This window comes from Trichechus manatus, unplaced genomic scaffold (assembly GCF_000243295.1).
Source record: "Trichechus manatus latirostris isolate Lorelei unplaced genomic scaffold, TriManLat1.0 scaffold00040, whole genome shotgun sequence".
In the NCBI taxonomy this organism is placed as follows: Eukaryota; Metazoa; Chordata; class Mammalia; order Sirenia; family Trichechidae; genus Trichechus; species Trichechus manatus.
This window is the reverse complement of record NW_004443976.1, coordinates 18456365-18481716: the sequence shown is the minus strand read 5'-3', so window position 1 is coordinate 18481716 and position 25352 is coordinate 18456365. Positions and strand designations below refer to the sequence as shown.

Genomic DNA, 25352 nt, shown 5'->3' with positions numbered 1-25352 from the left:
ATAGGAACCCCAAGCCCTGACCCCTCCCTAGGGCAGTGCCCCCATAGAGGGGGCCTTTGCACTGGGATGGCTGAGCGAGGGCAGTGACAGGGTGCACGTGGAGGTTTGCAGGGGGATTTTTGGTTCTTGAGTCGTGGGCCAGAGTTACCATGAGGCCAGCTCCCTTGCTAAGTGGGTAGAAGCTTCTGCAGGGTTGGATCTGGGTGTTGGGGTCACTGATCAAGGCTCCCTGAGGACCTCTGCCCAGCACTCCCATGGGCCTCGTGCCGCCTGGCCCTGAGCTCCGTGGCTGTTTTCCCCCGAGGTTGGGTCAGTGTAGCTTTGACAGTCCCGGCAGCAGGAAGCATTGTTGGCAAATCTGTTTAGCGGCTGTTACCAGGAGCGGTAATTCTGTGCAGCGTCTTATGCTCTATTGTGGTAAATAACAGATAATGACATTTCCCATCGGCGGCATGGCCTGGCACTGCACACTTGGCACTCACCTTGCCGCTGCGCCTGCAGCTGCCACACTACAGGGGCCTGTGATTCTTTATCGTGCTCCAGTTGCCCTTTTTTTCCTGCTGCGACATTTCCCTCACAGCTCTTGCTGTTCCCTGACCTTAACTCAGGGTTGAATTCAGCCTGTCCTCCTGTTCTCCCACGGGATGGCACAGGGGGTGGGGGGGAGCTCGCCTACCAATGTGGGGAGCTGAGGGGAGAAGCTGGGGGCATTTCCTCTCCCTGAGGCTCCCTGTGGCCCAGACCCCGAAGCCAAGAATCAGGCTTTTATCAGAAGCTTCTCTGGGGTTCTTTAGCCCTCTCACTTCCAAACTCTTTCTTCACCCCTGTCATCCTACCTTCTGTGGGTGGGAGGTGTAGACATGATTCTCCTAGGGTTTCAGATGAGGAAACTGAGGCAGAGAACAGTTGTGATTTGCCAGGACCAGAATTCAGGCCTTCCGGAGACTTCTCTGCCCAAGGACCACTTGCTGAGTTTTCAGGCGAAGCAAGAGTATGGTTGGGGCCCTTGGGGAGTAAGGCCTGTGTTCCTGGGTTGCCAGCCCAGGGGAGAGGCTGCTGTGCCCTTGGTCCTCCCAGCTCCTCCTCTGCTCCTCTGCCTTGTTCAGCTTCCTAATGTGCAGCTCTCAGCGTGTTGTTCTCTCCCTCCCCCTGGAACCTTCAGTGACTCCTGGCTGCCCGCAGGATAAAGTCGGAATGCTTCCACTCAGTGTCCAGGACCTTCAGTCTTTTCCCTGGCTACAAGCTGCTGACTTTAGCAGCATAAATTAAACCCCCAGGCTGGGAGTTCAAAGGCCTGAGGGCTGGCCTGACTCCACTAGGCCCAGACCTGTCCTCTCTCTCCTTGGAGCTCTGTTCCTGCCCAGGCCAGGCCCCTAATTGATCATTAGTGCTGTTACTCTCAGAATGTGAAGAAACCCTGGGGTGTTTGTCTAGCCTCCTGCATTTTTCAAATGAAGAATATAGTTCCAACAATGGGGATTCACTGGATGCAAGCCCTTCCAAGGGACTCCGTGGATACCACAAATATCAGTGTATCCAAAGCCGGATATTTTGCCCACCCCTTGCCCCCTTTTCTTTTCTCCTATATCTGCTCCAAACCCTCACTCTGTTAACCTAACCACCATCCATCCTGTTGGCCAGGCTGGCAGCCTTCCCCTCCCCTCCCCAGCTAGGTATGGGAGTTGAATTCCGTAGGATCTAGGAATGTTCCAGAAAGAGGACCTCTGCTAAGAATATGGAGAGTGGATTGACTGGGAGAGTGATGGGATCCTTATTTTTTTCTGAAACCCGGATCTGATTGTGTCCCTCCCCTCCCTCTCAGCCACCCTAGACTCTCCCACGTCCAAGGAAGTCCAACTCTGACAGCACATTGTGCTTGTGACTGAGGGCCTCCTGCCCTCCCTTGCCAACTAGTGCCAGGCGTGTGCTAAACTCTGGGGATTTCAATACAAACAGCAGTGTCCTTTGTCTCAAAGGAGTCATGATCTTACAGGGGCGCAGTCTGAGAGCAGACAGTTTCAGTGTGATATAATCAATGCTCCTCCAGAAACGTCGACTTGGTGGTGTAGGAGCACAGTGGAAGGAGTGACTAGTGCTTCCCAGGGAATCATGGAGGAGGAGACACTTGAGCTGTTCCTGAGGAATAAATAGAAGATTTCTAGGCATGAGGCAGGGTGCCTAGGTGGTGCAAACGGCTAATGCACTCGGCTGTTAACCATACGGTTGGAGGTTCAAGTCCACCCAGATGCACCTCAGAAGAAAGGCCTGGTGATCTCCTTCCAAAAAAACAGCCATTGAAAACCCTGTGGAGCAGAGTTCTACTCGTGGGGTCACCATGAGTAGAAGTCAACTTGACGGCAACTGGTTTTTTAGGCATGAGGCACAGCCTGGGCAAAAATATGCAGGCATTAAAGTACCTAGTGTGTTGGGAGTAGACAGCAAAGTATGGTGGGCTGATGTGGGGGGCTTGGCGAAGTGATGGGGGATGAGGCTAGAGAGTTAGGTGGGAGCCAGGGAGGAAGGTTCTTGTGTATGTGTGTATCTGTTTTCTTGTCTCTCCCCATCAGCCTGTGAGCCTCACTGTGTCCTCTACCTAGTCCTCGGCCTGGGAGGGGTTTAGGAAGTGTTTGCTGAATGCCCTTGACCTCATTGGCCGTGACCTGCAGCTAAAGTTGCTGACCAAATTCTAGGAGACAAGATGGTGGAGGGGTAACTGTGGAATAGTTTTGCCCGGCTGACTTCTGCCTCACCCACCCATGGAGATTTTGAACCTTCCAAAAGCAGGGCTTCGACTTCATTGTCTTTGGGGTTGGCCTCAGACAGGTCAGATGCCCTGGAACTGCAGAATTTCAGAGCTAGACAGGCCTGGCTGGGGGCACCTCGCCTGACCAGTGCTGACAGCAGTGAGCGTCCTTCCTCCAAGGTGGGCTTCTGGGCAGCCTCTGAGCTAGGTTTACTTGCAGCCATTATCTCAGGGGCCATAGCGGGGCAGGGCATTTTTGGGGTATTGAAAAGGACTTAGGGATAAAAGCCGAAACAATCCGTTTTCTCATAAAAAGAAGTGAAGTCCTGACACATGCCACAACGTGGATGAATTCTGAAAACATTATGCCGAGGGAAATAATTCTGACACAAAAAGACAAATATTGTATGACCCCAATTATATAAAATACCTAGAACAGGCAAATGCATAGAGACCAAAGTTTATTAGTGGTTACCGGGGGCTGAGGGAGAGGGGAGTGGGTGTAATTGCTGAAGGGGTACCGAGTTTCTGTTTGGGGGATGAAAAACTTGTGGAAATGGATAGCGGTGATGATGGTACAACATGGTGAGTGTAATTAATGTCACTGAACTGTACACTCAAAAATGGTTAAATGGCACTTTTGTTATGTTTTTGTAACCACAATACAATTAAAAACAAAAACCAACCCAGCCTCTCCCCTGGCCGTGGCCTTGGGAAACAGGCTCCTTCAACAGAGCGTGGGCCAGGTGACTAGCAGGCAGCAGGCGCATAGCAGCCCTCAGTGAGAAATTGTCTGTGGGAGGCCCTGGCCCAGGGCTTCCGGAAAGAAGAGGTTGGTTATGCAACCAGGGCCTGGCTGGGAGAGGCTGGCGCTGGCTTTGTTTGGGGCTTTCAATTCCCTGTGTTGGCGTTTGAGGCATTGGCCAATGTCTATCTCGGAAAGTGGGCCGCTGTTTATCTTCAGAGGAGCTGTATCCCCACTGCCTGTAGGACCCAACCCCTTCCACTTACTCTCTCCCTGGCTCCCTTGTAACCAGTGACGTTCGTTTTCTTGACCCCACAAGCATCTTTCTCAACAAGCATGGAGGTCATAGAAGAGGGTGGGTGAAAGGCAAGATGGGAAATGGGAACCCCAGTCCAGTCTTCCTCCACCTGACCTCGTGTGACCTTGGACAAATTACCTAACCCATCTGTGCCTCAGTTCCATTATTGTTAAATGAACGATCCATGTCAAGCCTTATAGCGTGCTCAGCACGTAGTAAGCGTTACGTAAGCACTTGCTTTTAGTATGATGGACCTGGTTCCCAGTCCTGGCTCTGCCATCCTCTATTATATGAACTTGGACAAGCAACCAGTATCTCTGGGCCTTCGATTCCTCATCCATGAGGTTCAGATCATAAAGCCTCCCTCACAGGGTCATTGTGAAAGTAAACGAGATTAAATGTGATAATGATAATGTGTGTTGAACGCTGAGCGTGGTGCCATGCATGAATAAATGCTCAATAAATGGAGGCTATTATCATTATTATGAGTTGTAACTCTAAGTAACCGCGTAGCAGGGAGCAAGATTGATGTAAGTGAGTTGCTTCCACCACCTGGGCCTGACTCCATCCCAGCCTGGAAGCGATTCAGGAAGACAAAGGGGACTGGGGCTGGAGAAATGCAGACTGCTGTGTGACAGGAGTGGTCCAGGAGGTGGCTCACTGGAGTTTCAGTCCCCAGGTGATTCTGATGGAGCCACATAGACCTGCAGCTGGGACTCTAGAGGGCTGTTGAGCTCAGCTGTGATTCAGCCCATGTCAGGCAAAGAGTTTCTTTCTTTAGAATTGGAAGGCACTAATGAGGGTTCTGGAGTCCCTTGGTGGTGCAAATGATTAACACATTCAGCTGCTAACCAAAACATTGGAGGTTCGAGTCTACCCAGAGGCACCTCAGAAGAAAGGCTTGGTGATCTTCTTCTGAAAAATCAGCCTTTGAAAACCCTATGAAGCACAGTTCTACTCTAACATTTATGCAGTTACTATGACTCAGGGTTGACTCAACAGCAATTGGTTGGTAATGAGGGTTCCAGGGGCTAATTCCAGAAGGATTTGTCCGTCCCAAGCAGGATGGAGCAGGCTGAGGACAGAGCTTATGGAAAGGCTGAGGAGGGTCGGAGCAGCCTTCACTGTGTGACCGAGCTCCACCTGCCTGTGCGTTCCTTCTGCCTCGGCAGGCTGGCTCAGTGACTGGGGTGGGCCACGAGGTACACGCTGGAGCCAAAAGATTTTGAGAGGGTTGTGTTGGAAAACCCCGGGGCAGAGTGGCAAGTACATGGATTTCTAGTCTTCGCTCAGCAGTCCCTCCTGGGGAGAATCAGTGCCATCTCTTGTCCTCTCACAGGCTTGTCCCCTTTGATGTTTGAGAGGGACAAGTCTGGAGTCCTCTGCATGGCCTCCTGACCCAGGAGCTGCTGGTCCTCCTTTTCTGTCTCCTTTTGGATTTTAGATGAAATCCCTGAGTGGTACAAACAGTAATGTCCTTGGCTGCTAAACAAAAGGTTGGCAGTTCAAAGCCACCTAGAGGTGCCTCAGAAGAAAGGCCTGGTGATCTGCTTCTGAAAGGTCACGGCCATTAAAACCCCTGTGGAGCACAGTCCTACTCAGCACACATGGGGTCGTTATGAGTCAGAACTGACTCAGTTGCAACTGTCCATATTTTAGCACAGTGTGGTTTAGCCTTTCGAAACACAGGCTCCCTTTTGATCAACTTGGAAACTGCCTATGTTCTTTTTAAATGCTGTCATGGATTGAATTGTGTCCCCCAAAAATATGTGTATCAATTTGGCTGGGCCATGGTTCCCAGCGTTGTGTGATTGTCCACCATTTTGTCATCTGATGTGATTTTCCTATGTGTTGTGCGTCTTGCTTCTATGATGATAAGGGGGGATAGGCGGCAGCTGTGTTGATGAGGCAGGACTCAATCTTCAGGATTGGATTGTGTCTTTAGCCAATTTCTTTTGAAATGTATAAAAGAGAGGCAAGTGGAGGGATGGGGGGACCTCATACCACCAAGAAAGCAGTGCTGGGGACAGAGTGCGTCCTTTGGACCTGGAGTTCCTTCATGGAGAAGCACTTAGTTCTGGGGAAGATTGATGAGAAGGACCTTCCTCCAGAGTCAACAGAGAGAGAAAGCCTTCCCCTCGAGCTGGCACCCTGAATTTGGGCTTCTAGTCTACTAGACTATGAGAAAATAAATTTCTCTTTGTTAGACCCATCCACTTGTGGTATTTCTGTTATAGCAGCACTAGATAACTAAGACAAACGCTATTTGAAATTTTAAAATAATATTGTATATTTGCAGAAAGTGATGATAATGTGGAATGTGCTTTTCCCACCAGACATGCCCATCCCCAGGCCCTGGATGGGGACCCCAAATGGAAAGTCACCATAGAGCAGCTTGTAGATGTCATGATGTCATGTAGGGGACTCAGCCCTGCCTCTTGGGTGGACACCCTGACCCTTGCCTGAGACAGAGCTGGCCCTAGGAAGCTGTCCCTGTCTCCTACTGCCCTTTGTAACAACTTCTTTGTCCCTTCCATATTTATGTACGTAGTCACCCTCTGCTCACACATTTCTGCAAGGTGCTCTTCTGTCTTGTTGTTGTGTGCTGTCGAGTCAGTTCCAACTCATAGCAACTTTGTAGGACGGAGTAGAACTGCCCCATGGGGTTTCCAAGGAACAGCTGGTAGATTTGAACTGCTGACCTCTTGGTTAGCTGCTAAGCTCTTAACTACTGTGCCACCAGGGCTCCAGACTTAACTTGGTCAGACTTAATGTTCTGTCCATTTGGGCCAGCGATTATGTGTCTCGTTCCCTCATCGGGGCTGTGTCACGGGCATTTCTTAACACCTCATGCTGAGCATATACCAGCACCTACCGTGTCCTCCACAAATGCCTGTCGAATGAATTAACTCCTTGAGACCAAGTGCTGTGTCTCATGTCAGCCCTCCTCTCAGCTTCTGATTAAAGGTCCCCTCTCCACTCCTTAAGGAGCCCCAGTGGTGCAGTGGTTAAGCACCCATCTGCTAACTAAAATGTCAGCGGTTCAAATCCACCATCTGCTCCAAGGGAGAAAGATGTGTCAGACTGTTTCTGTAAAGACTTCTGGCCTTGGAAACCCTATGGAGGCAGTTCTACTCTGTCCTACAGGGTTGCTATGAATCGGAATTGACTCTACGGCAAGGGGGTTGGTTTTTGTTTTTCTCCACCCCTTGGAGTCCCTGGGCGGTGCAAATGGTTAAGTGCTTGACTGCTAACCAAAAGGTTGGAGGTTCAAGTCCACCCAGAGACACCTAGGAAGAAAGACCAGGTGATCTCCTTCCAAAAAATCAGCCAGTTTTACTCTGACACTCATGGGGTCACCATGAGTCAGAGTCGACTCAGCAACAACTGGTCTGCACCCCTTTGCTAAGCTTTTGTCTGACACTGTCTCTTTGCTGAGCTCTTGTCTGACCCTATCTCCTCCCCTATTTGTGTCCCTGTCCCCTACACTGCGAGCCCCTCAGGCCCCGTCGAGACAGCTCAAACCTCCTGTGTTTCTCCTGATCTACTGGAAAAGAGGCAGAGCCCAGAATGCCATCTCCTGGTCTGAGAGGTGACACTGAGGATAGCTAGCACGGGGTGGGAAACGAGGCGCTACCAGAGGCAGGGTGGCACGGCCAGGAGGGGTAGCCGTCCTCCCTGCCCCGCCTCCAGCCAGCCTGACCACTCATCCTGTCTGAAGTGTCCTGATGTCCCCGATGCCGGACACGTGCTTGGGGAAGCATGCGCACAGAGATGCTTCAAAGCCACCTCCCGATCCTGATTTCTTATTATGCGCTCCATGAATGTTAATAATCGAGCACGGTTCTGCTGCCTTTTTAACCGTCCTCTCCACCCAGGACGAGGTGGGAGCTGACTGTACATGAGTGCAGGTGGAGAGAGGAGGTGTTTTGGAAGCTAGTTCTGAAATCAGCAGGCAACCACGGTGCTTTCTTTCCACTAGGAGAGGCGGCTGGGGGCTGGGCACAGGCCTGGGGTGGCAGGTGGCCCCTGGCATTGTCAGTGGCTCCTGTGGTGGAGGGGGAGGGCCTGCTCTGAGGTCACAGTGTGGCCTTCGGGGGTTTGGCTCTGCATGTTGATACACCTGGTGACCGCAGCCCAAGTGGAGGGAGGCTGGGATCTCCTGGCAGGGCCTGAGGGTGGGAAGCACAGAGAGACTTGTCTTCCTTCCAAAATTTTTTTCCGGCTGCCTCCTGGCTTCAATCTCAGACCAAACAGCAGATGGCTGACATTCTTAAGGCCGTACCTCTCTGGGCCTGTTGTTGTTGTTGGCTGTTAGCTGCCATTGAGTCAGCTCTGACTCATGGGACTCTATGTATAACAGAATGAACCATTGCCTGGTCCTGCGTCATCTTCACAGTTGTTGGCGTGTTTGAGTACAGTCAGACAATATTCTTTCTGATCCATAGGGCTTTCACTGGCTAATTTTCAGAAGTAGATCACCAGGCCTTTCTTCCTAGTCTGTCTTTGTCTAGAAGCTCTGCTGAAACCCGTCCACCTGGGTGACCCTGCTGGTATTTGAAATACCGGTGGCATAGCTCCTAGCATCATAGAAACATGCAAGTCACTACTGTATAATGGTGGTGGCTTTGGACTCTAGTGTGTGGTATTTGCAGGCGGTCAAAGCAAGGTCCAGAACTCTGTGTGCCCTCGGCCCTGCTGGCCCCCCCAGGAGGAAGGGCCCTGGCCGTGCCCTCTCCCACCTGAGTCTTGACCTAGTTTGTGGTTCTGGAGAAGGGCCAGGGGCCCCAGGAGTCAGCCCTGCCTTAACTCAGGGGTGAGAGTGAAGCCAGGTCCAGGCAAGAGGATGAGGGCTTGGAATCACCCTGCCTGGTCTGAGTGAGGCCTGAGTGGGGCAGCGGGAGCCCACATCTGGGGCTCAGACAGAACGAGGTTCACATCCTAGTTCTATGATTGCGTTACTTAGCCTCAAGCCTCAGATCTCTCATTTATAAAACAGGGACAATTATACCCACCTCGTAGGTTTGTTAGGAAAATTAAATGAGATTCCACATAAAGCACCTAGTTTGGTGCCTGGCATAGTGTAAGTGTCCAGTAAATAATATAAATATTTGCAATATGTTTATCAATGTCTAAACTGTATAGAAGGAGTCCTGGTGGCACAACAGTTAAGTGCACGGCTGCTAACCAAAAGGTTGGTGGTCTGAACTCACCAAGTGGCTCACGGGAGAAAGACTTGGCGATCTGCTCCCATAGAGATTACAGCCTAGAAAACCCTATAGGTCAGTTCTACTCTGTCATATGGGGTCAGTATGAGTGGAAATCCACTCAACGACACCTAACAACAATAAACTATGTATATCTAAGGCTGTTTGGCAAAAGTGCCTGGGTTCCAGATAACGAATCTATGGCAATAAGGCTGTTTCTAGCCCCTCCACTCCTGGTGCGCTCGGGGGTGATGCACTTCCAGGCCTGGCTGATGATGTCTCGGGGTTGAACGGGGCTGAGCCTTTGGTCAGAGAGGTTAGTGACCCCGTGATACTATCCAAGAGGGTCTCAGAAGGCGGGCCTGGCAGTCTGCAATGAGCCACACTCAACCAGTTAAGTCATGTCTCCTGCCTGCCTGCACTTATGCTTGCAGCTTTCTTCATCCATCCTGACCTGCATAAACCCGGATCTGGTCCAAAAATGAAGTTGGGGCAAATGATTTCCTAAAGTATTAAGCATAGACTTCCTTTAAATAGAATTCTGTCTGCTTATCCATTTAAAATAGCACAATTTTGACTTAGCACAATTTGATTTACATTTTGGCCGATATCCTTCCAGATTATTTTTCTGTGCGTATATAGACTTCTATATAGATACCAGCACAGATACATATTTATATAGTAGGGAATCATACTGTGCATACTATTTAGAACATTTTTTTTTACTTAAAAATATATTCTATTATTCCATTTCTATATATACACAGCTTAGTCCTTCTTTTTCTTTCACTTTTTCTGTTTACATAGTCATCATTTTTATTGCTGCATCGCTTTCCCCAAAACACAATAAGATGTTTCCTTTTTAGGATTTGATTCATAGCATCAGGAACACATTCTGTGATGTGAAATGCGTACTGGCAGCCTTACATTTCCTGTTTCATTGTCCGTGTGCTGAGATCATTACTGTGTCGTTCTTTCTTTTCCCCACTTGACTGCGGTCCAAGAATGATCCCTCTGAAAACATCACTTGCAGCAGAGTTCCTAATGAAAAACTATCTCACATGTTGTTGACGTTTTTGTTAGTTGCTGTCAAGTCAGCTCCAACTCATGACAACCTTATGTACAAGAGAATGAAGCATTGCTCGGCCCTGTACCATCTTCTCATCGTCCAGCACTGTACCGGACACTTTTCTGTTGTGATCCATATGGTTTTTAGTAGCTAATTTTCAGAAGTAGATCACTCGGCCTTTCTTACTAGTCTTAGTCTGGAAGCTCTGCTAAAACCTGTCCACCATGAAATGACCCTGCTGGTATTTGAAATACCGATGGCATAGCTTCCAGAATCACAACAACACGCAACATGCATTCTAGTGTGACAGACTTACAGATGGGTGGTGGATCTCACATACAAACTTCAATTAGTTGGAACCCCTGGGATAGTATTTTTCCACATAAGTTTTGCTAGTTTATAAGCTCCTCCATTCGGTGGGACATTCCTTGAGATCAAAGGGTGGTGTCTTACTCATCCTCATAACTCCTAGAACAATGCCTTACACACAGTATTGAGTAAATGTCTGTTGCATTGAAGCACCAGATGTTTTTCTTTTTTCTTTTATTTTTTTTTTCCCATACAAAAATTTCTGCATACATTGTTATGTGACTCTATTTGCTCTCCCCATACTGTGACAGCACTCTCCTCCCTTCCACCCCTGGTTCCCCATGTCCATTCAACCAGCTCCTAACCCTCTGCCTTCCCATCTCACCTCCAGACAGAAGCTGCCGGTTTAGTCTCTTGTATCTACTTGAGCTAAGAGGCACACTCCTCACGAGTATCACTTTATGTCCCACAGTCCAGTCCAATCCCTGTCAGAAGAGTTGGCCTCGGAAATTGTTTTAGTTCTGGGCTGATAGACAATCCAGGGGCCATGCTTTCCAGGGTTTCTCCAGTCTCAGTCAGACCAGTAAGTCTGGTCTTCTTACTAGAATTTGAGTTCTGCACCCCACCTTTCTCCTGCTCCATCCGGGACTCTCTGTTGTGTTCCCTGTCAGGGCAGTCATTGGTGGTAGCCAGGCACCATCTAGTTCTTCTGGTCTCAGGCTGATGAAGTCTCTGGTTTCTGGGGCCCTTTCTGTCTCTTGGGCTAATACTTTCCTTGTGTCTTTGGTGTTCTTCATTCTCTTTTACTCCGGGTGGTTGGGACCAATTTATGCATCTTAGATAGCCACTTGCAAACTTTTAAAACTCCAGACGCCACTCACCAAAGTAGGATGCAGAAAATTTTCTTATTAAGCGTTGTTATGCCAGTTGACCTCGATGTCCCCTGAAAGCATGGTCCCCAGACCCCTACCCCTGCTACTCTATCCCTCAAAATGTTTGATTGTATTCAGGAACCTTCTTAGCTTTGGTTTAGTCCAGTTGTGAAGCACCAAATGTGTTTCAATGAACCGTCTTTGACATTCGTTTCTGCGGTGCAGTGTACACTCCTGACCTCCTTGTACAGAACTTTTGAAGGCAATTTCATCTTTTTTGGCTGATGGCGCATCGTGCACATCGCTTTCTGTGTGAGAACAGCCATGCTGTGAAGCCCTCAGGGCCCGCGGGGGGTGTGGTGTTTGCCCGGTCACTGCGTGGTCCCATACTGCTGTGCCTCTACCACGTGAGTGTCTGTTTCCAGAGCATTTTTGTTCTCTCCCCACACTGGCATGACGTCCCCTCCTTCTTCTACCCTGCAGCAGCTTGGAAGCCACACCATCGAGCTGAGTGGGATTCTGCATGAAGTGGGGTGTCAGGCTCCCAGTGAGGATGGCAGGCCTGTCCTGGGGTTCAGCCCCCGAGCTTTGGTGCATATACCTTCATCTGAGCAGCTCACAGACCATTCTGTTGTACTTAGTTCTGGTCTGGGAAGGTGCAGGTGTCGGATGGGGGAGTTCCAGGTCATTGAGCTGTGTCTGAAGTGGCCTGCGTGGGGAAGTTGAGAAGGGTGCCTGACCTGACCTTAGAACACGCCTGCGCAGATAGGCGGCCTGTGGGATACACACCGGGAAAGGGGGCAGAGGCAGTCATGTAGGGGGCAAGTAACAGCATCCCTGTACCCCACCTTTGGAGAGGACTCCCCGCATCATTGCCTCCGTGGGTGGGCCAGCCTGGATTCATGCCCATCACCCTGAGGGTGAGGCCCATCCACCAGGGGTACTGGAGATTATCCTCCACCGAAGGGCACCCCAACACGCCACCCCACGTGGGGCTCTCCCTCTTCAGACCTCCTGTCCCCACCCCGCTAGCATTCCTCAGTGTGACGTGCTGAGCGATCCCTGTCTCTGTGTGTGGCTTGTCTCCCCAGCAGATTGGCACATTCCAGGAGGGACCCCATCTTGCCTCCTCAGTTGTCATAATACAGGTAGCTTCATTTGTTCATTCATTTATTCACAGTATTTATTCACTGGGTGAACAGAAATAGACGTGGCCTCTGCCCTTAGGTTTTCTGTTGTTATCCATAAGTATTCATTGGCTTATTCTTGGAAGAGATCGCCAGGCCCTTCCTCCTAGTCTGTCTGAATCTGGAAGCTCTGCTGAAATTCTGTCCTCCGTAGGTGACCCTGCTGGTATTTGAAATACCAGTGGCATAGTTTCTGGTATCATAGCAACATGCAAACCACCACAGTATGACATCATGTTTGATAAAGTAGAGGGTCAGCGAAAACAAGGGAAACCCTCTGTGAGATGTACCGACATAGCTGTGACAATGGACTCAAACATACCAACAATTGTGAGAATGGCACAGGACCAGACAATGTTTGGTTGTTATACGTAAGGTTGCCTTGAGTCAGATCAGACTCGACAGCAGCTAACAACAACAACTGCCCTCAGGGAGCTGACAGCCCGTGAGGGAAGTGAGAATGATCACATAGCCACACAAATGTAGATAAGATTGCAACCCTGACAGTGGAGGAGCGGAGGCAAGAGCCCGTTAGAGGAGCTCTGACCGGATAAGAAGTCATGGAAGGCTTCCTGGAAGAAGTGATGTTTTTGCTGAGGTCTAAAGGATGCAGGGGTTAATGATAAGAGAGCGGCCAAGTGCATCCCAGGCAGAGGGAGCAGCAGGTACAAAGGCCCTGTGGTAAGAGAAGCAGAGCGAGGACCAGGGACTGAAGGGAGGCAACGTGGATGGAGTGCGGGGGTGGAAAGCAGGTGATGGAGCAGGGGAGAGGGGTGCGAGCTGAGGCTGGTGAGGAAGTCCAGCCTGAGCAGGCATCACAGACCACGTGAAAGGGGATGGTCGTCATTCAGAGTGCAACAGGAAACCTATGAAGGCTTTTAAGCTGGCAGAGATGGAAAAATGACATGATTAGATTTGCATCTTGAAAAGATCACTGTGGCTGCTGCGTCAGGAACCAATTGGAGGTTGGCCAAAGTGGGGGTGAGGGGCCCTGATGGGAGGCCAGTGTGCAGGGCTGGCCCAAGTGACCACAGCATGGAGCAAGGTGGTGATGGTGGAGGAAAGGTGATAGGTTCAAGAGAGATTTTGAGTTCTTGGAAATGGATTATTTGGATGGGGAGTGAGGGAGAATGAGGATCAAGGGCGATTGCTGGGGTTTTGGCTTGTGCAACTGGATGGATGGTGGCATCCCACCCCGAGGCGGGCATGCTGGGAAGGACAGTGGCTGTTGCCCACTCTTTTTGGTGTACTGTGCTAAGCACATTCATAGATCACCTCCCTTGACCTTCCCAATTATGGTCTGAGGTATGCCTGTTACCAACATTTTACAGATGAGGAAGTGAGCCTCAGAGAAGGTAAGTAACAAGTCCAGGGTTGCCCAGCTTCTAAATGGCAGACTCTGCTCTTTGGCCCCAAAGCCTGTGCCCTGTGGGCTATACCCTGAGGCCTCCTTTTCTCTGTGTTCTACAGGCTGGGATGTACATTTGCAAAAGAAATGAATGGAGTGACTGGGACAGAAGTGAGGAGAGAGGGTGTCTGTGGTCTGAAGGCCCAGCATTTATTGTTTCTTTCAGAGTCAGGCCCCAGAATCTAGACTTGGTTTATTTAATGCTCAGACAATTTTGTGCTGCAGGTCCGGCAGCCAGGCCCAGGAAGCCAGTGCTTGCTTGCCCAGAGCAATTCTGCTCAAAGGAAGCCCATTTTGGGCAGGGAAGCAGGTGGCCACCCCAAGCCATCCTTGACCACATTTTGTGCATTCTATTTGCACAAGTTGATGTAGAGGCTGGCTGGCTCGCTCTTGCTGGCTTTTTAAATACCACCTGCTTAATTTTCTTTATGGGAGCCTGGGAACAAAGACCAGGCCCATGAGGGGAAAAGCCTCATTATTCTCTTATTGATCCAAGATTTAATAGAGAGAGTAGCAATTTATGTATTATTTGAACTGGAGCATGTTATCTTTTTGCTGGCCCTCGCCTCGTAGTAGCACCAACTCCCCTAGCCAGCCAGGGAGGCTGCAGGCGCATGAAGACGACAAGAGCTGGCAGGAGGACCGTGGGTTCCATTGCGTGGTGGTAGCCTGGAAGCAGGGCTGTGCGGAGGCCGGGGGAGGGGGCCTCATGACCCTGACTGCCACAACACTGGCAGGACACAGGGAGGAGGAGGCGCACGGGGAAACCGTTGCTGCCACTCTGCCTTTGGTGGTGGTGGGGGCTGATTTTCTCTGTCACCTGGCTTCGGTCTAGGGAGCAGACAGGACTGTTCCCTCTGCTGGGGAAGGCAGAGCTCCCAGCCCCAGCAGGGACAGGCCACCTGCCCTTCCTCCCTGCCCCCCCAGTTTCCCACCCCCAAACTGGGAGCTGACCAACAGCCTTTGACCCAGCCTCTGAGGGCGACTGGCCCACACTGCTCCGTGCCCCCAGGCTGGGCAGCTCTGTGCACCTCAAGTCTGCGAGCAGAGGACAGGACATAGCCTTGGTGGTCTCTCTCCTACTTTTGACAGTGAATCAGTCAGACGATACTTACCAAGGTTACATGTGTGCTCATCCTTCAAAACCCTGCTTCCTAGTGAGTCTCTGTTTATGGTAATGGAAAATTTTGCAGTGATTATTGGTGATGGTTGCACAGCATGATTAATGGAATTGATATCACTAAATTGTACACATGAAAAATGTGGAATTAGTAAATGTTATATATAAGGTTACAATAAAAGAATTTTTTAAGCAAGTTTTTAACTCCCCCACCCCCTGAAAAAGAACACTTACTTCCTTGTAACTCCTGTGCAGCCTCCACCGCCCCCACCCCAGCCCAAGGCAGGCCGGCCTCTGACCCAGCCTTCCGTGCACATGGCTGCCTTGTCTGCGCATCACTGGGCACCGTGAGGGTTGGGGCTGCCCCTTGATCCTTGTCCTCCCCACACCCGGCTGTAGCGGTGCTCAGTAGAGGAAGTTATGTGAATTAGCAAATCAAACGGTGAGTTGGAGTTGGATGGGTGGAGTGGAGACAAGAGACAGACTGATAAGGACAAATGAGTGAGCGCATTGGTCTGATGGGGAGCGAGAGTTTGTGGGGACAGGCTGTTGGGCTGGATTTCAAGAGTCCTGAAGTGCCAAGACTGAGGGCTAGAGCTTATCGTCCGGCGCTGTGCAGCAGAACATTCTCTGATGATGAAGACGCTCTACATCCCTGCTGTCCAGTATGCAGCCACTAGCAAGTGTGGGTTTTGAGCTCTGAAGTCTTAATTCATTTCAATTTAAATAGCCACATGTGGCTGGTGACTACCGTATTGGACAGCGCAGGTCTACAGGATGATCATGCAAGGCTTTAGAACGGGGGGCAAGGGGATGCATTACCACTGCTAATGAAGACTGGGATGTAGCTCAGTCAGTCCTCAAAACAACCCTTGCAGATAAATATGGTTATCTCATTTTACAGGTGAGAACATTTGAGGCTTAAACCCATTGCTGTCAAGTCAATTCTAACTCATAGTAACCCTATGGGATAGAGTACAACTGCCCTACAGGCTGTAATCTTTACAGAAGCTGACTGCCACATCTTCTCCCGCGAAGCGGCTGATGGGTTCTAACCACTGGCCTTTTGGTTAGCAGCTGAGTGCTTAACCACTGCAGCACCAGGGCTTCATTTGAGGCTTACAGAGGTATATTAGTTTCCTAGGGCTGCCATAACAAATCACCAAAAATTGGGTGGCTTAAAACAGAAATTTATTCTCTCACAGTTCTGGAGGCCAGAAGTCCGAACTCAAGGTGTCGGTTGCTGTGTTCCTTCCAGAGGCTCCAGGGAAGGATCCTTCCTTGCCTCTTCCGGTATCTGGAGGCTCCTGGAGTTCCTTGGTTTGTGACCATAATCTCTGCCTCTGTTTTCACGTGGCCACTTCCCTGTGTCTCTGTGTGTCTTCTCCCCTTCTTAGAAGCGTATCAGTCATTAGATGTGGGATCTACTCTAAATCCAGGGTGACCTTATCTTGATATCCTTAATTACATCTTCAAAGACCCTATTCCAAATAAGGTCACTTTCACAGGTACCGGGGTCAGGACTTGGACACACCTTTTAGGGAGACACTATTCAACCCAGTAGGAGTCCCTGGGTGGTGCAAATGGTTAACGCATTCAGCTGCTAACCAAAATGTTGGAGGTTCAATCCACCCAGAGGTACCTTGGAAGAAAGGCCTGGCAATCTACTTCTAAAAAATCAGACACTGAAAACCCTATGGAGCACGGTTCTACTCTGGCACACGTGAGGTATCTGTGAGTCGGAGTCAACTCAATGGCAATTGGTAAAATTCAGTTCACTATATGAGGCTTGAGTAGCTCACCCAAGGACCCACTGGGCCTTTCTTGCTCCGGATCCTGTGCCCTCAGCACCATGCTGCACGGCCTCTGGAAGTGCTGAGAGCAGTGTTTCAGGAAAATAAAATTGGTAACAGAGTACAGGATGGAGTGAGCCTGGGTGGATCTGGGGCTCGAAGTGATTCCAGGGGGAATGATGCACCCATTTCTAGGGCTTCCCGTGTGTGGAGCAAAATGAGGGGCTCTTGAGGTGGGGGGATCTAGTCCTATTGGGGGCCAGAGGCTGCACTTCCCCGGCATGTGTGGGAAGGGTCACCTCCTGAGCACCAGAGAGGAAGATTAGACTGAGGGAAAGTCTGCAGGGTGCTGGAGGGAGGCTGCTGGGCTGGAAACCTCTCTCCTGCACAGAGCTGCCCTCCCTCCTGAGAGATGCCATGGAGGACAGAGCCAGACTCCCCGCCCAAGTCTGTGCTCTCAGAACGAGAGTGTCACAGAGCTGCTGAGCACCTGCCACCTGCACCCACATCCCCAGTGGGGCCTTGTCCCAGGCCATTACCTTCTTTGCCCATTCCCTTGCTGATGAGATGAGAGCCATCAGCCACATCCCCAGGGCCACACTAAGTGGAAACAACTCCCTGGAGAGTGGAGGCACCAGCCTGGCACCTGGGCAGGGGAGGGGGACCTGGCTCTCCTGAGGTCTGGAAGAGGGGAGCCATGGAGTCAGACCAGCCTGGACTCAAGTTTCTCACTAACTAGCTGTGTGACCTCAGGCAGGTTCTTGAACATCTCTGAGCTTCAGTTTCCTCATCTGTATAATGGAAATCATAATATCCACCTCTTTCATGCTTTGTTGCCAGGGTCACAGTACCTGGCCCAGATAATAGCCCAATAAATGGCAGCAATTGATGTTTTATTCCCTCCTGATTCTAACACCATTGTCTCATCCCATAGCCTGTGGAAAGGACGGTGAGGGGGGAGTGGGGGGGTTCCCCATACCACAGCTCAGGGTTTCCAGGGTTTGTTAGGGTTTAGACCACAGCCACTAAAGCCCTCCGCCCAGAGTAGCCCCCCAGGAGTCTTTGTTTAGGAAGCAGTGAATATCTGTTTATGATGATAGAAAATTTGGCAACAGATACTGGTGAATGGTTGCACAACATGATTAATGTAATTGGTGTCACTGAATTATACATGTAAAAGTTAAATTGGCAAACATGTTTTTTATATACATATTTTTAACAACAATTAAAAAAAAGCGAGCGGCCCCCTAGAGTGCTTCGTGGGTGTGTAGGGTGAGCTGTCACTGAACCCTGTAAACATGTAGAAAACGCAGTGAGTAAACCTCACATCTGAGAAGACCATACTCATTTTCACGCTTGCACGGTGTGTAGGAGCTGGTGGGGATCAGCCAGGAAACAAAGCCAGCTGGCTTCAGCACCCGCCTCTTCTCTCCTTTACCCAAGGGAGGAGGGGCCCATATTGTGGGTTTATGGGGACCCTACCCTGGATATGGGTCCCTGGGTGGTGCAAACAGTTAAGTGCTCAACTACTAGCCAAAAGGTCGGTGGTTTGAACCCATGCAGAGGCACCTCAGAGCAGTTCTACTCTGCACACATGGGGTCGTCATGGGTCCGAATCAATTTGATGGTAACTAACAACAACCCTGGAGATAGAAAGATTGGGGTAAGTGTTGGGAGGGGTAGGAGAGGAAGCTCTTGTGGGAGAGGGAAAATGTCCCCAGACTGAGTCAGCGATGGTGGCTTAGGGTTCCAAAGAGACGGACTGTAGATAAGAAGCTGAGCCTTAGCCCAGCAAAGACCCCAAACCCAAGCCTGGCACAGAAGTGGCTGCCCCCTGTCTACTTCAAGGGACCATGAGAGCTTGGAGGGTGAGCAGTGCATCAGTGAACAGCATGGACAGTGCCTAGGGACCCTCCCCAGATATACTGGGCTGCTGAAGACCCTGAGCCTAGGACCTTCACCAGACCTGGGGAGAGGCCAGTTATGGCTGTATGGACTTTCCTGGCAGCCAGGGGGACAGGAGCTTGGAGCAGATTACATTTTATTTGGACAACTAAAAGAAATGTGCCATTTCTTGTACCTGAATGTTGGTTGGTAGCAAACCCTCATCCCCCACAAATGTCTCATAGCTTCCCTTCCACTGCGTGCTGGCTCCCTCCCTCCTGCAGCGCTGGGCTCAGCCACCCCAGTCAGGCAGGTGACGACATGCTTTGGGAAGCCAAGTTGGTGACATTTCTCTCTTGGTGGAGCAATGTGCTTCTTGCTCACTTGGCAGCCTGCAGAAAAGGCCAAGCAACAGATCCAGCCTCCCCCAGCAGGGGCACAGGAGAGAGCCCCCACCCCTCAGGGATAGGCAGCTGCCCACATGGCAGAAAGATTGATTAGCTGTGAGACAGTCCTCCGAGGAGGAGAAGGCATCACTGAATCAGACTCTGCCTGGGTTAGCTAGGAACAAGCGTCAGCACCATCAGGGCCCCCTCTGCCTTCCAGCGGGTTTCCTTGTGGCCTTTCCCACCTCTGCTTGTTGCTGCAGGTTAAGTGGAAGCAAAATATGTATTTAGAAGTTATGAGCTTAAGCAATGCTATAGAATGAAAAGCACTGTAGAAGCTAGGTTCTGGCTATTTCCATGTCTGCAGGAAATTACATAATGGCTAAAAGCTCTAGAGGAGCCTGGGTGGCATAGGTGGTTTGCAATATAACATAAAGGTTGCTGCTAACATAAAGGCTGGATTTGAACTCACCCAGCAGTTTTGCAGAAGAAAGGCCTGGCAAACTGCTTCCATAAAGATTGTTGTTATTTGGTGCCGTTGAGTCAGTTCTGACTCATAGCAACCTTATGTATAACAGAACAAAACGTTTTCCAGTCCTGTGCCATCCTCACAATAATAGGTATGTTTGAGCCCGTTATTGCAGCCACTCTGTCAATCCATCTCATTGAGGGCCTTCCTCTTTTTCGATGACCCTCTACTTTACCAAGCATAATGTCGTGTTACAGCCAGGAAAACTCTACGGAGCAGTTCTACTCTAATACACAGGGTCACCCTGAAGAGACTCAAGGCAAACAACAACAACAGAAGCTCTAGAATCCTTTTCTTACTAGCTGTGTGAACTTGGGCAAATTCTCTGAGCCCCAGAGCCCTCGTGTAAAATGGGTCTAATGCTTACATAATAGGGTTACTGGGATGGTTAAATGAAGTGATACTTACAGGGGGCTTGGCCTAGAGTAAGTGCTCATGCTGCCACTAGTATTTCTCACTATATCATCTTCTGACCTGTCTAGCACATCTGTGAGTTTTTTGTTCGTTTGCTTTTGCATGGCACATACAAATGTACGTTTTCTTTGTTGAGTAACATTATTTCCTGCCTGCAGTTTCACATATCAACACAATCTGGAGGTTAGGACCATATTCTGGTGTGTTTGCCTGAATCTTCCCCTGGTCTTGGCCATTTGGGTTGTTTCTAGTTCTTTGCTATTAAAGATGATGCAGCTGGGAATATCAGCAAGTTTATTTTTCTCTGTATCCTAACAAAACCTAATTGCGGGACTGAATCGATATCATGAGAAGCATTCATTGTGCCCCAAAGCCAACCAAGGATTTTGGGATTGTCTGTGCCTTTTGGAGTATCTACCCTCTTCCCTTGGCCTACAGCAAATGCTGTTCCCTTGGAAAATGCAAAAGTGAACCTCAGATGGTACCCAGCTGCCATTACTGAACGTTTTGGTCAAAGATTCTATAGAAGAATCCTGATCAAAACGGGGGGAAATGCAGAACAGAATTTCAAATCTTCATGGAATCTAGACTTTCTGGAGTCATTGAAGGTAGATGAACTGTTGCCCTGAGATAATCTTTAAACTTTAAACCGAACATATTCCCTGAAGTCTTCTTTAAACTAAAGACCAGTTTAGTTTAGTTTGTAAAGAATGTCTGCCTTGAGTGTTGTGTTTTTAAATCTATACGGGATCAAATTGGCAACAGCAAAACAAAAAATTAGATAGGAAACTTAGGGGGCAGTGAGTTTATGTTAATGAATGAGGAACAATTCAGAAAAGGAGAGTGAGAAGGTTGTACAACTCGAAGAATGTGATCAATGTCACTGAATTGTACATGTAGAAATCTGTTGAATTGGTGTATGTTCTGCTGTGTATATTCTCAACAACAACAAAAAGTAAAATCAAAAAAAAAAAAAAAAAAGTGAGCCATAATCACAGCTTTCCTAGCCCCTCAGCCGAGGAGGAAGCAGCTGAAGTGTTTATGTTTCTCTCTCTTGTAGAAAGTCTGCACCAAATGTGGGATCGAGGCCTCCCCCGGCCAGAAGCGGCCCCTGTGGCTGTGTAAGATCTGCAGTGAGCAGAGAGAGGTAGAGTACCACCCGGGCACGCTGGAGGGTGCGGGGGACGCCGGGCAGAGCCCGGCACATTCGCTTATGGTCGCTGGGAGGGGTTTCTCTCAAGGTCAAGAAAGGATTAACAGGGTAGGGGGCACAGCGGACGAAGGTGAGGAGGAGGCACCTTGCTGGCTTGCCCATTTCCCAAGTGCAGAGATGCCAGTGGGCCCTGGTTTTGCTGTGCCTCTGGACCCTGGTTTCAGTGGGAAGTCCCTCCCACTGTCAGTGTACGTGCATGTGGCATTTGGGGGGCGGGGAGGGCGGCTATTGTTATAGTAATAGCTACCCTGGGTTGAAGATTTACTATGTACCTGGCACTGCACTAAGTTTTTGCATGTGTTAATTCATTTCATCCTCACATCAATCCCATAGGTAAGTCCTTTTATTGGTGGGGAAATGGAGGCACAAGAGGTTAAGAAACTTGTGAGCACCGGGATAGTTAGCAGGGGGTCTGGAAATCAAATGCAGCCAGGGTCTGCTGTGCCACTTCCAATGTCGCTTCTGGTGCTTTAAAAAAAAAAAAAAAAACGACACAAAGAACAATGATGAATCTGTGAAGCATCTCATAACATGGATGAAACTGGAGGACATTATGCTGAGTGAAATAAGTCAGTCACAAAAGGACAGATATTGTATGAGACCTCTACTGTAAAAACCCATGAAAAAGTTCACATACAAAAAGTAACAATCTTTGTTGGTTACCAGGATGGGAGGGTTGGGGGGAAATACTAAATAGGCAATAGGTAAGTGGTATCTTGGGTGAAGGGTGAGACAATACACAATACTGGGGAAACCAGCACAACTTGTACAAGGAAAAGTCATGGAAGCTCTGTAGACAGATCCAAACTCCCTGAGGGACTGAATTGCTGGGCGGAGGGCTGTGGGGACCGTGGTCTCGGGGAACATTTAGCTCAATTAGCATAACAGTTTATAAAGACAATGTTCTACATTCTACTTGGTGAGTAGCATCTGGGGTCTTAACAGCCTGTGAGCAGCCATCTAAGGTACTCCACTGGTCTCATCCCTTCGGGAGCAAGGGAGAATGAAGAGAACAGGATACAAAGAAAAGATTAGTCTGAAGGACTAATGGACCACAGCTACCAAGGTCTCCATCAGACTGAGTCCAGTACAGCTAGATGGTGCCCGACTACCACCACTGACTGCTCTGACCGGAATCACAACAGAGGGTTCTGGACAGAACTGGAGAAGGATGTAGAACAAAATTCTAACTCACAAAAAAAAGACCAGATTGACACCCTTTTAGCTCAGTGGTGAAGTCACTTCCAAGGTTCACCGTTCAGCCGGGAAGTGGACAGCCCCATAAAACCAAATGGAACTAATGAGGCACAGCAGTCCAGGGACAAGGACTAGAAGGCAGAAGGGGACAGGAAAGCTGGTGATAGGGAACCCAAGGTTGAGTAAGGATAGTGTTGATGCGTTGTGAGGTTGTTAACCATTGTCACAGGGCAACATGTACTGTTTAATGAGAAACTATTTTGTTCTGTAAACCTTCATCTAAAGTGAGAATAGCAGCACAATTGGAAGAGTGTAGTCGATGTCACTGAACTGTGCATGTAGAAATTTTTGAAATGGTGTATCTTTGGCTATGTATATTTTCACAAAAAAAAAAAAATAGGGTGGAGAAGGGAGAGGGTTGACATGTCGTGGGCTTGTTAACCGATGTCATAAAACAATATGTGTACTGCTGTTTAATGAGAAACTATTTGTTTTGTAAACCTTCACCTGAAGTACAATAAAGTATCTTGCTGAATTCTCACAGCAACTCAAGGAAGAGGGTATTAGCACCTCCATTTAGAGACAAGGAATCAGGGACAGGGACCTCCAGGCAAGATAGAATAATACTAGTTCACACTTTGAGGCTCTCTCTGTGACCTACCTGGTTCCAAAGACTTAGCAATGATAGATGAAAATATTTTTAAAGCAGCAGCAACAACAGGTAAACTTACCTGTGCTCAACAACGAGATATATATCTCAGTGGGTGAGAAGCTCAAAATAGTAAGAGGGGCTGAAGGCATGGCTTGCTGGGCTCTTTCAGGGCATGGGGACTAACAGTGTCCCACAGGAGGTCGGGGATCAGAGCCAGGGTCACTGAAAATGGGGGCTGATGATGGGGCATTCCCATCTAGAAGAGGAAGCTGAAACAAGGCAGGGATACACTCCAAGACTAGAGTTTAATCAGAAAGCTGAACACTGAGGGAAGCTAGAAGCAGAACACACAGCCAGGGCCTGGGCCAGGCTGCCCAGTGCTTTGATGGTTGGCTCTGGTAATAATCCTATGATCACCATGGACAAGCAGCTCACCACTAACCCAAGACACGTAGCTCTGCACTGGGGGAGTCAGGGGCTGGGTGGAGGCAACAGAAAAACCATTCCACAAGGAGAGCTGGATGAAAGGAGATGAGCAGTGTGCAGATAAAAATCTCTTTTAATTAAATATGAGTCTGGGGTCTTTTCCCCCTATGTCATTTTGGTGACAAAGATGGGATAACAAAATGGGACTTTAATAATGATTGGTTTACAGAGCTTTGTTGACTAGTTACCTACTTAGCGACATTACATTGATTGGTGGCTTACAAGTTTTGTTTTAAGGCTCCTTAGGAACAAATGATAGAGACAAGCTGTTTGGGTTAAGTTTCCTTTGGAAACAAGCTAACAAAATTCTGATTGGTGCTTGATGAGGTAAGATAGCTACTACATAGTGATATGGGTGCTTTGTTCGTTAGTTGCCACTTAACAACCATACAAATTCACAGAGTGGTCATAGGACATTCTTCTCTGGAAATGTGGAAGTTATGTAAAAGCTCTTTGGCTTTGTTACAAGGGGAAAAAAACCCACATTCTCTTAGATACCAGACAACAGACAGAACTGCCCTAACCAGTTTAGTTTTCTGGTTCTACAGGTTTCTACACAGAGTGAAATCTAACCTGGACCCCACTTTAGCTTTTCTTATTCAGGCCAGATACTTCATAGTAATTTTTTAGGGTCTTCATGTTATTCCCTCCTTTTGATCAAGGATTTTGATTGAACATCCTTTGATCACACTATGGGCATGCTTTCTTCTGCATGGATTGTTGATATATTGCTTCCAGGTAGAGACTCCATATTTATGGTTTATGCTTGATTTATTTCTTGTGTTGAGCCTCTTTCTCCATAGTCAGGGACCACTGGTTCCTTGGTTGCAGGGCAGCTCCAGGAAATTCACTGTGCTATGCCTGTGCAGCCATCTCCAGTGATTTTATTATGAGATGTCCTTAAACCCATAAAAACCCATTGCCGTCCAGTCAATTCTGACTCATAGCGACCCTATAGGACAGGATAAAACTGCGCTATAGGGTTTCCAAGGAGCAGCTGGTGGATTTAAACTGCTGACCTTTTGGTTAGCAGCCGAGCTCTTAACCACTTCACCACAAGATGCCCTTAGCATGGTCCTTATATCCTAGATGATGGCCCATCCTGGTTCTGGCCTTTAAAGTCACGACTTACTTAGTCAAATACCATCTGGTGCTTCAGCATGCATCTTGTCAAGATGTTGTTATCTGGGAGGGTAATGACTCAGAGACCTAGGCCAGATTGGAGGAATATCTGACCTCTTCATTGAAGCTAATATAGGGTGCAGGACTCATCCACCATGTTACAAAAGTGAGATGAATTAATGTACATAATTTGCTTCAGAGGTGAAGAGTTTCTTAAATTGGGCACACATTTCATAATACATTTGACAATTACAATTCCAATTGTTATCAGAATAACTATTCCAGTTTGCAATAAAGTTCTGACCCAAGACCCTATTCCTTGTGGTAACTGACTGAATAAATCAGAAAAAGAAAGTATAGCCATAGGTGGAATAGAGTGAAGCCAAACTACTTGTTGATATATTTTACAAATGTCTTCTTCCATTTCACTAGTGGTGTTAATTCAAGAGTAACAGGAGGTAGTTGCTGTTGATTGAGCCAGTCTGACAAAAGCATTATCCTTTTAAGCCTCACTCACTGGTTATTACAAGGCATAGTAACAAAGAACTTAAGAAAGGCTTGATAATGGAGGAAAATTGCCCAGAAGAAATAAACAAGAGCAATTAGCATACAAATGACTGAAAAATTAAAATAGGATTCTTTAAACAAGGGCATATATGAGTAAACAATGAGTGCAGCAAATAACTTAATGATTATTAAGAAAAATACAAAGGAACAT

At 48.6% G+C, this 25352-nt stretch overlaps 1 protein-coding gene across 1 annotated transcript in view; it reads left to right on the top strand.

The window, feature by feature from the left end:
- RPH3AL (rabphilin 3A like (without C2 domains)) overlaps nt 1–25352 on the top strand; it is a 133076-nt gene that overhangs the window by 25715 nt on the left and 82009 nt on the right. The window contains exon 4 of the mRNA XM_004376261.2: nt 21025–21111. Within this exon, the coding sequence (XP_004376318.2) occupies nt 21025–21111 (87 nt within the window). The remainder of the gene's footprint in view (nt 1–21024; nt 21112–25352) is intronic.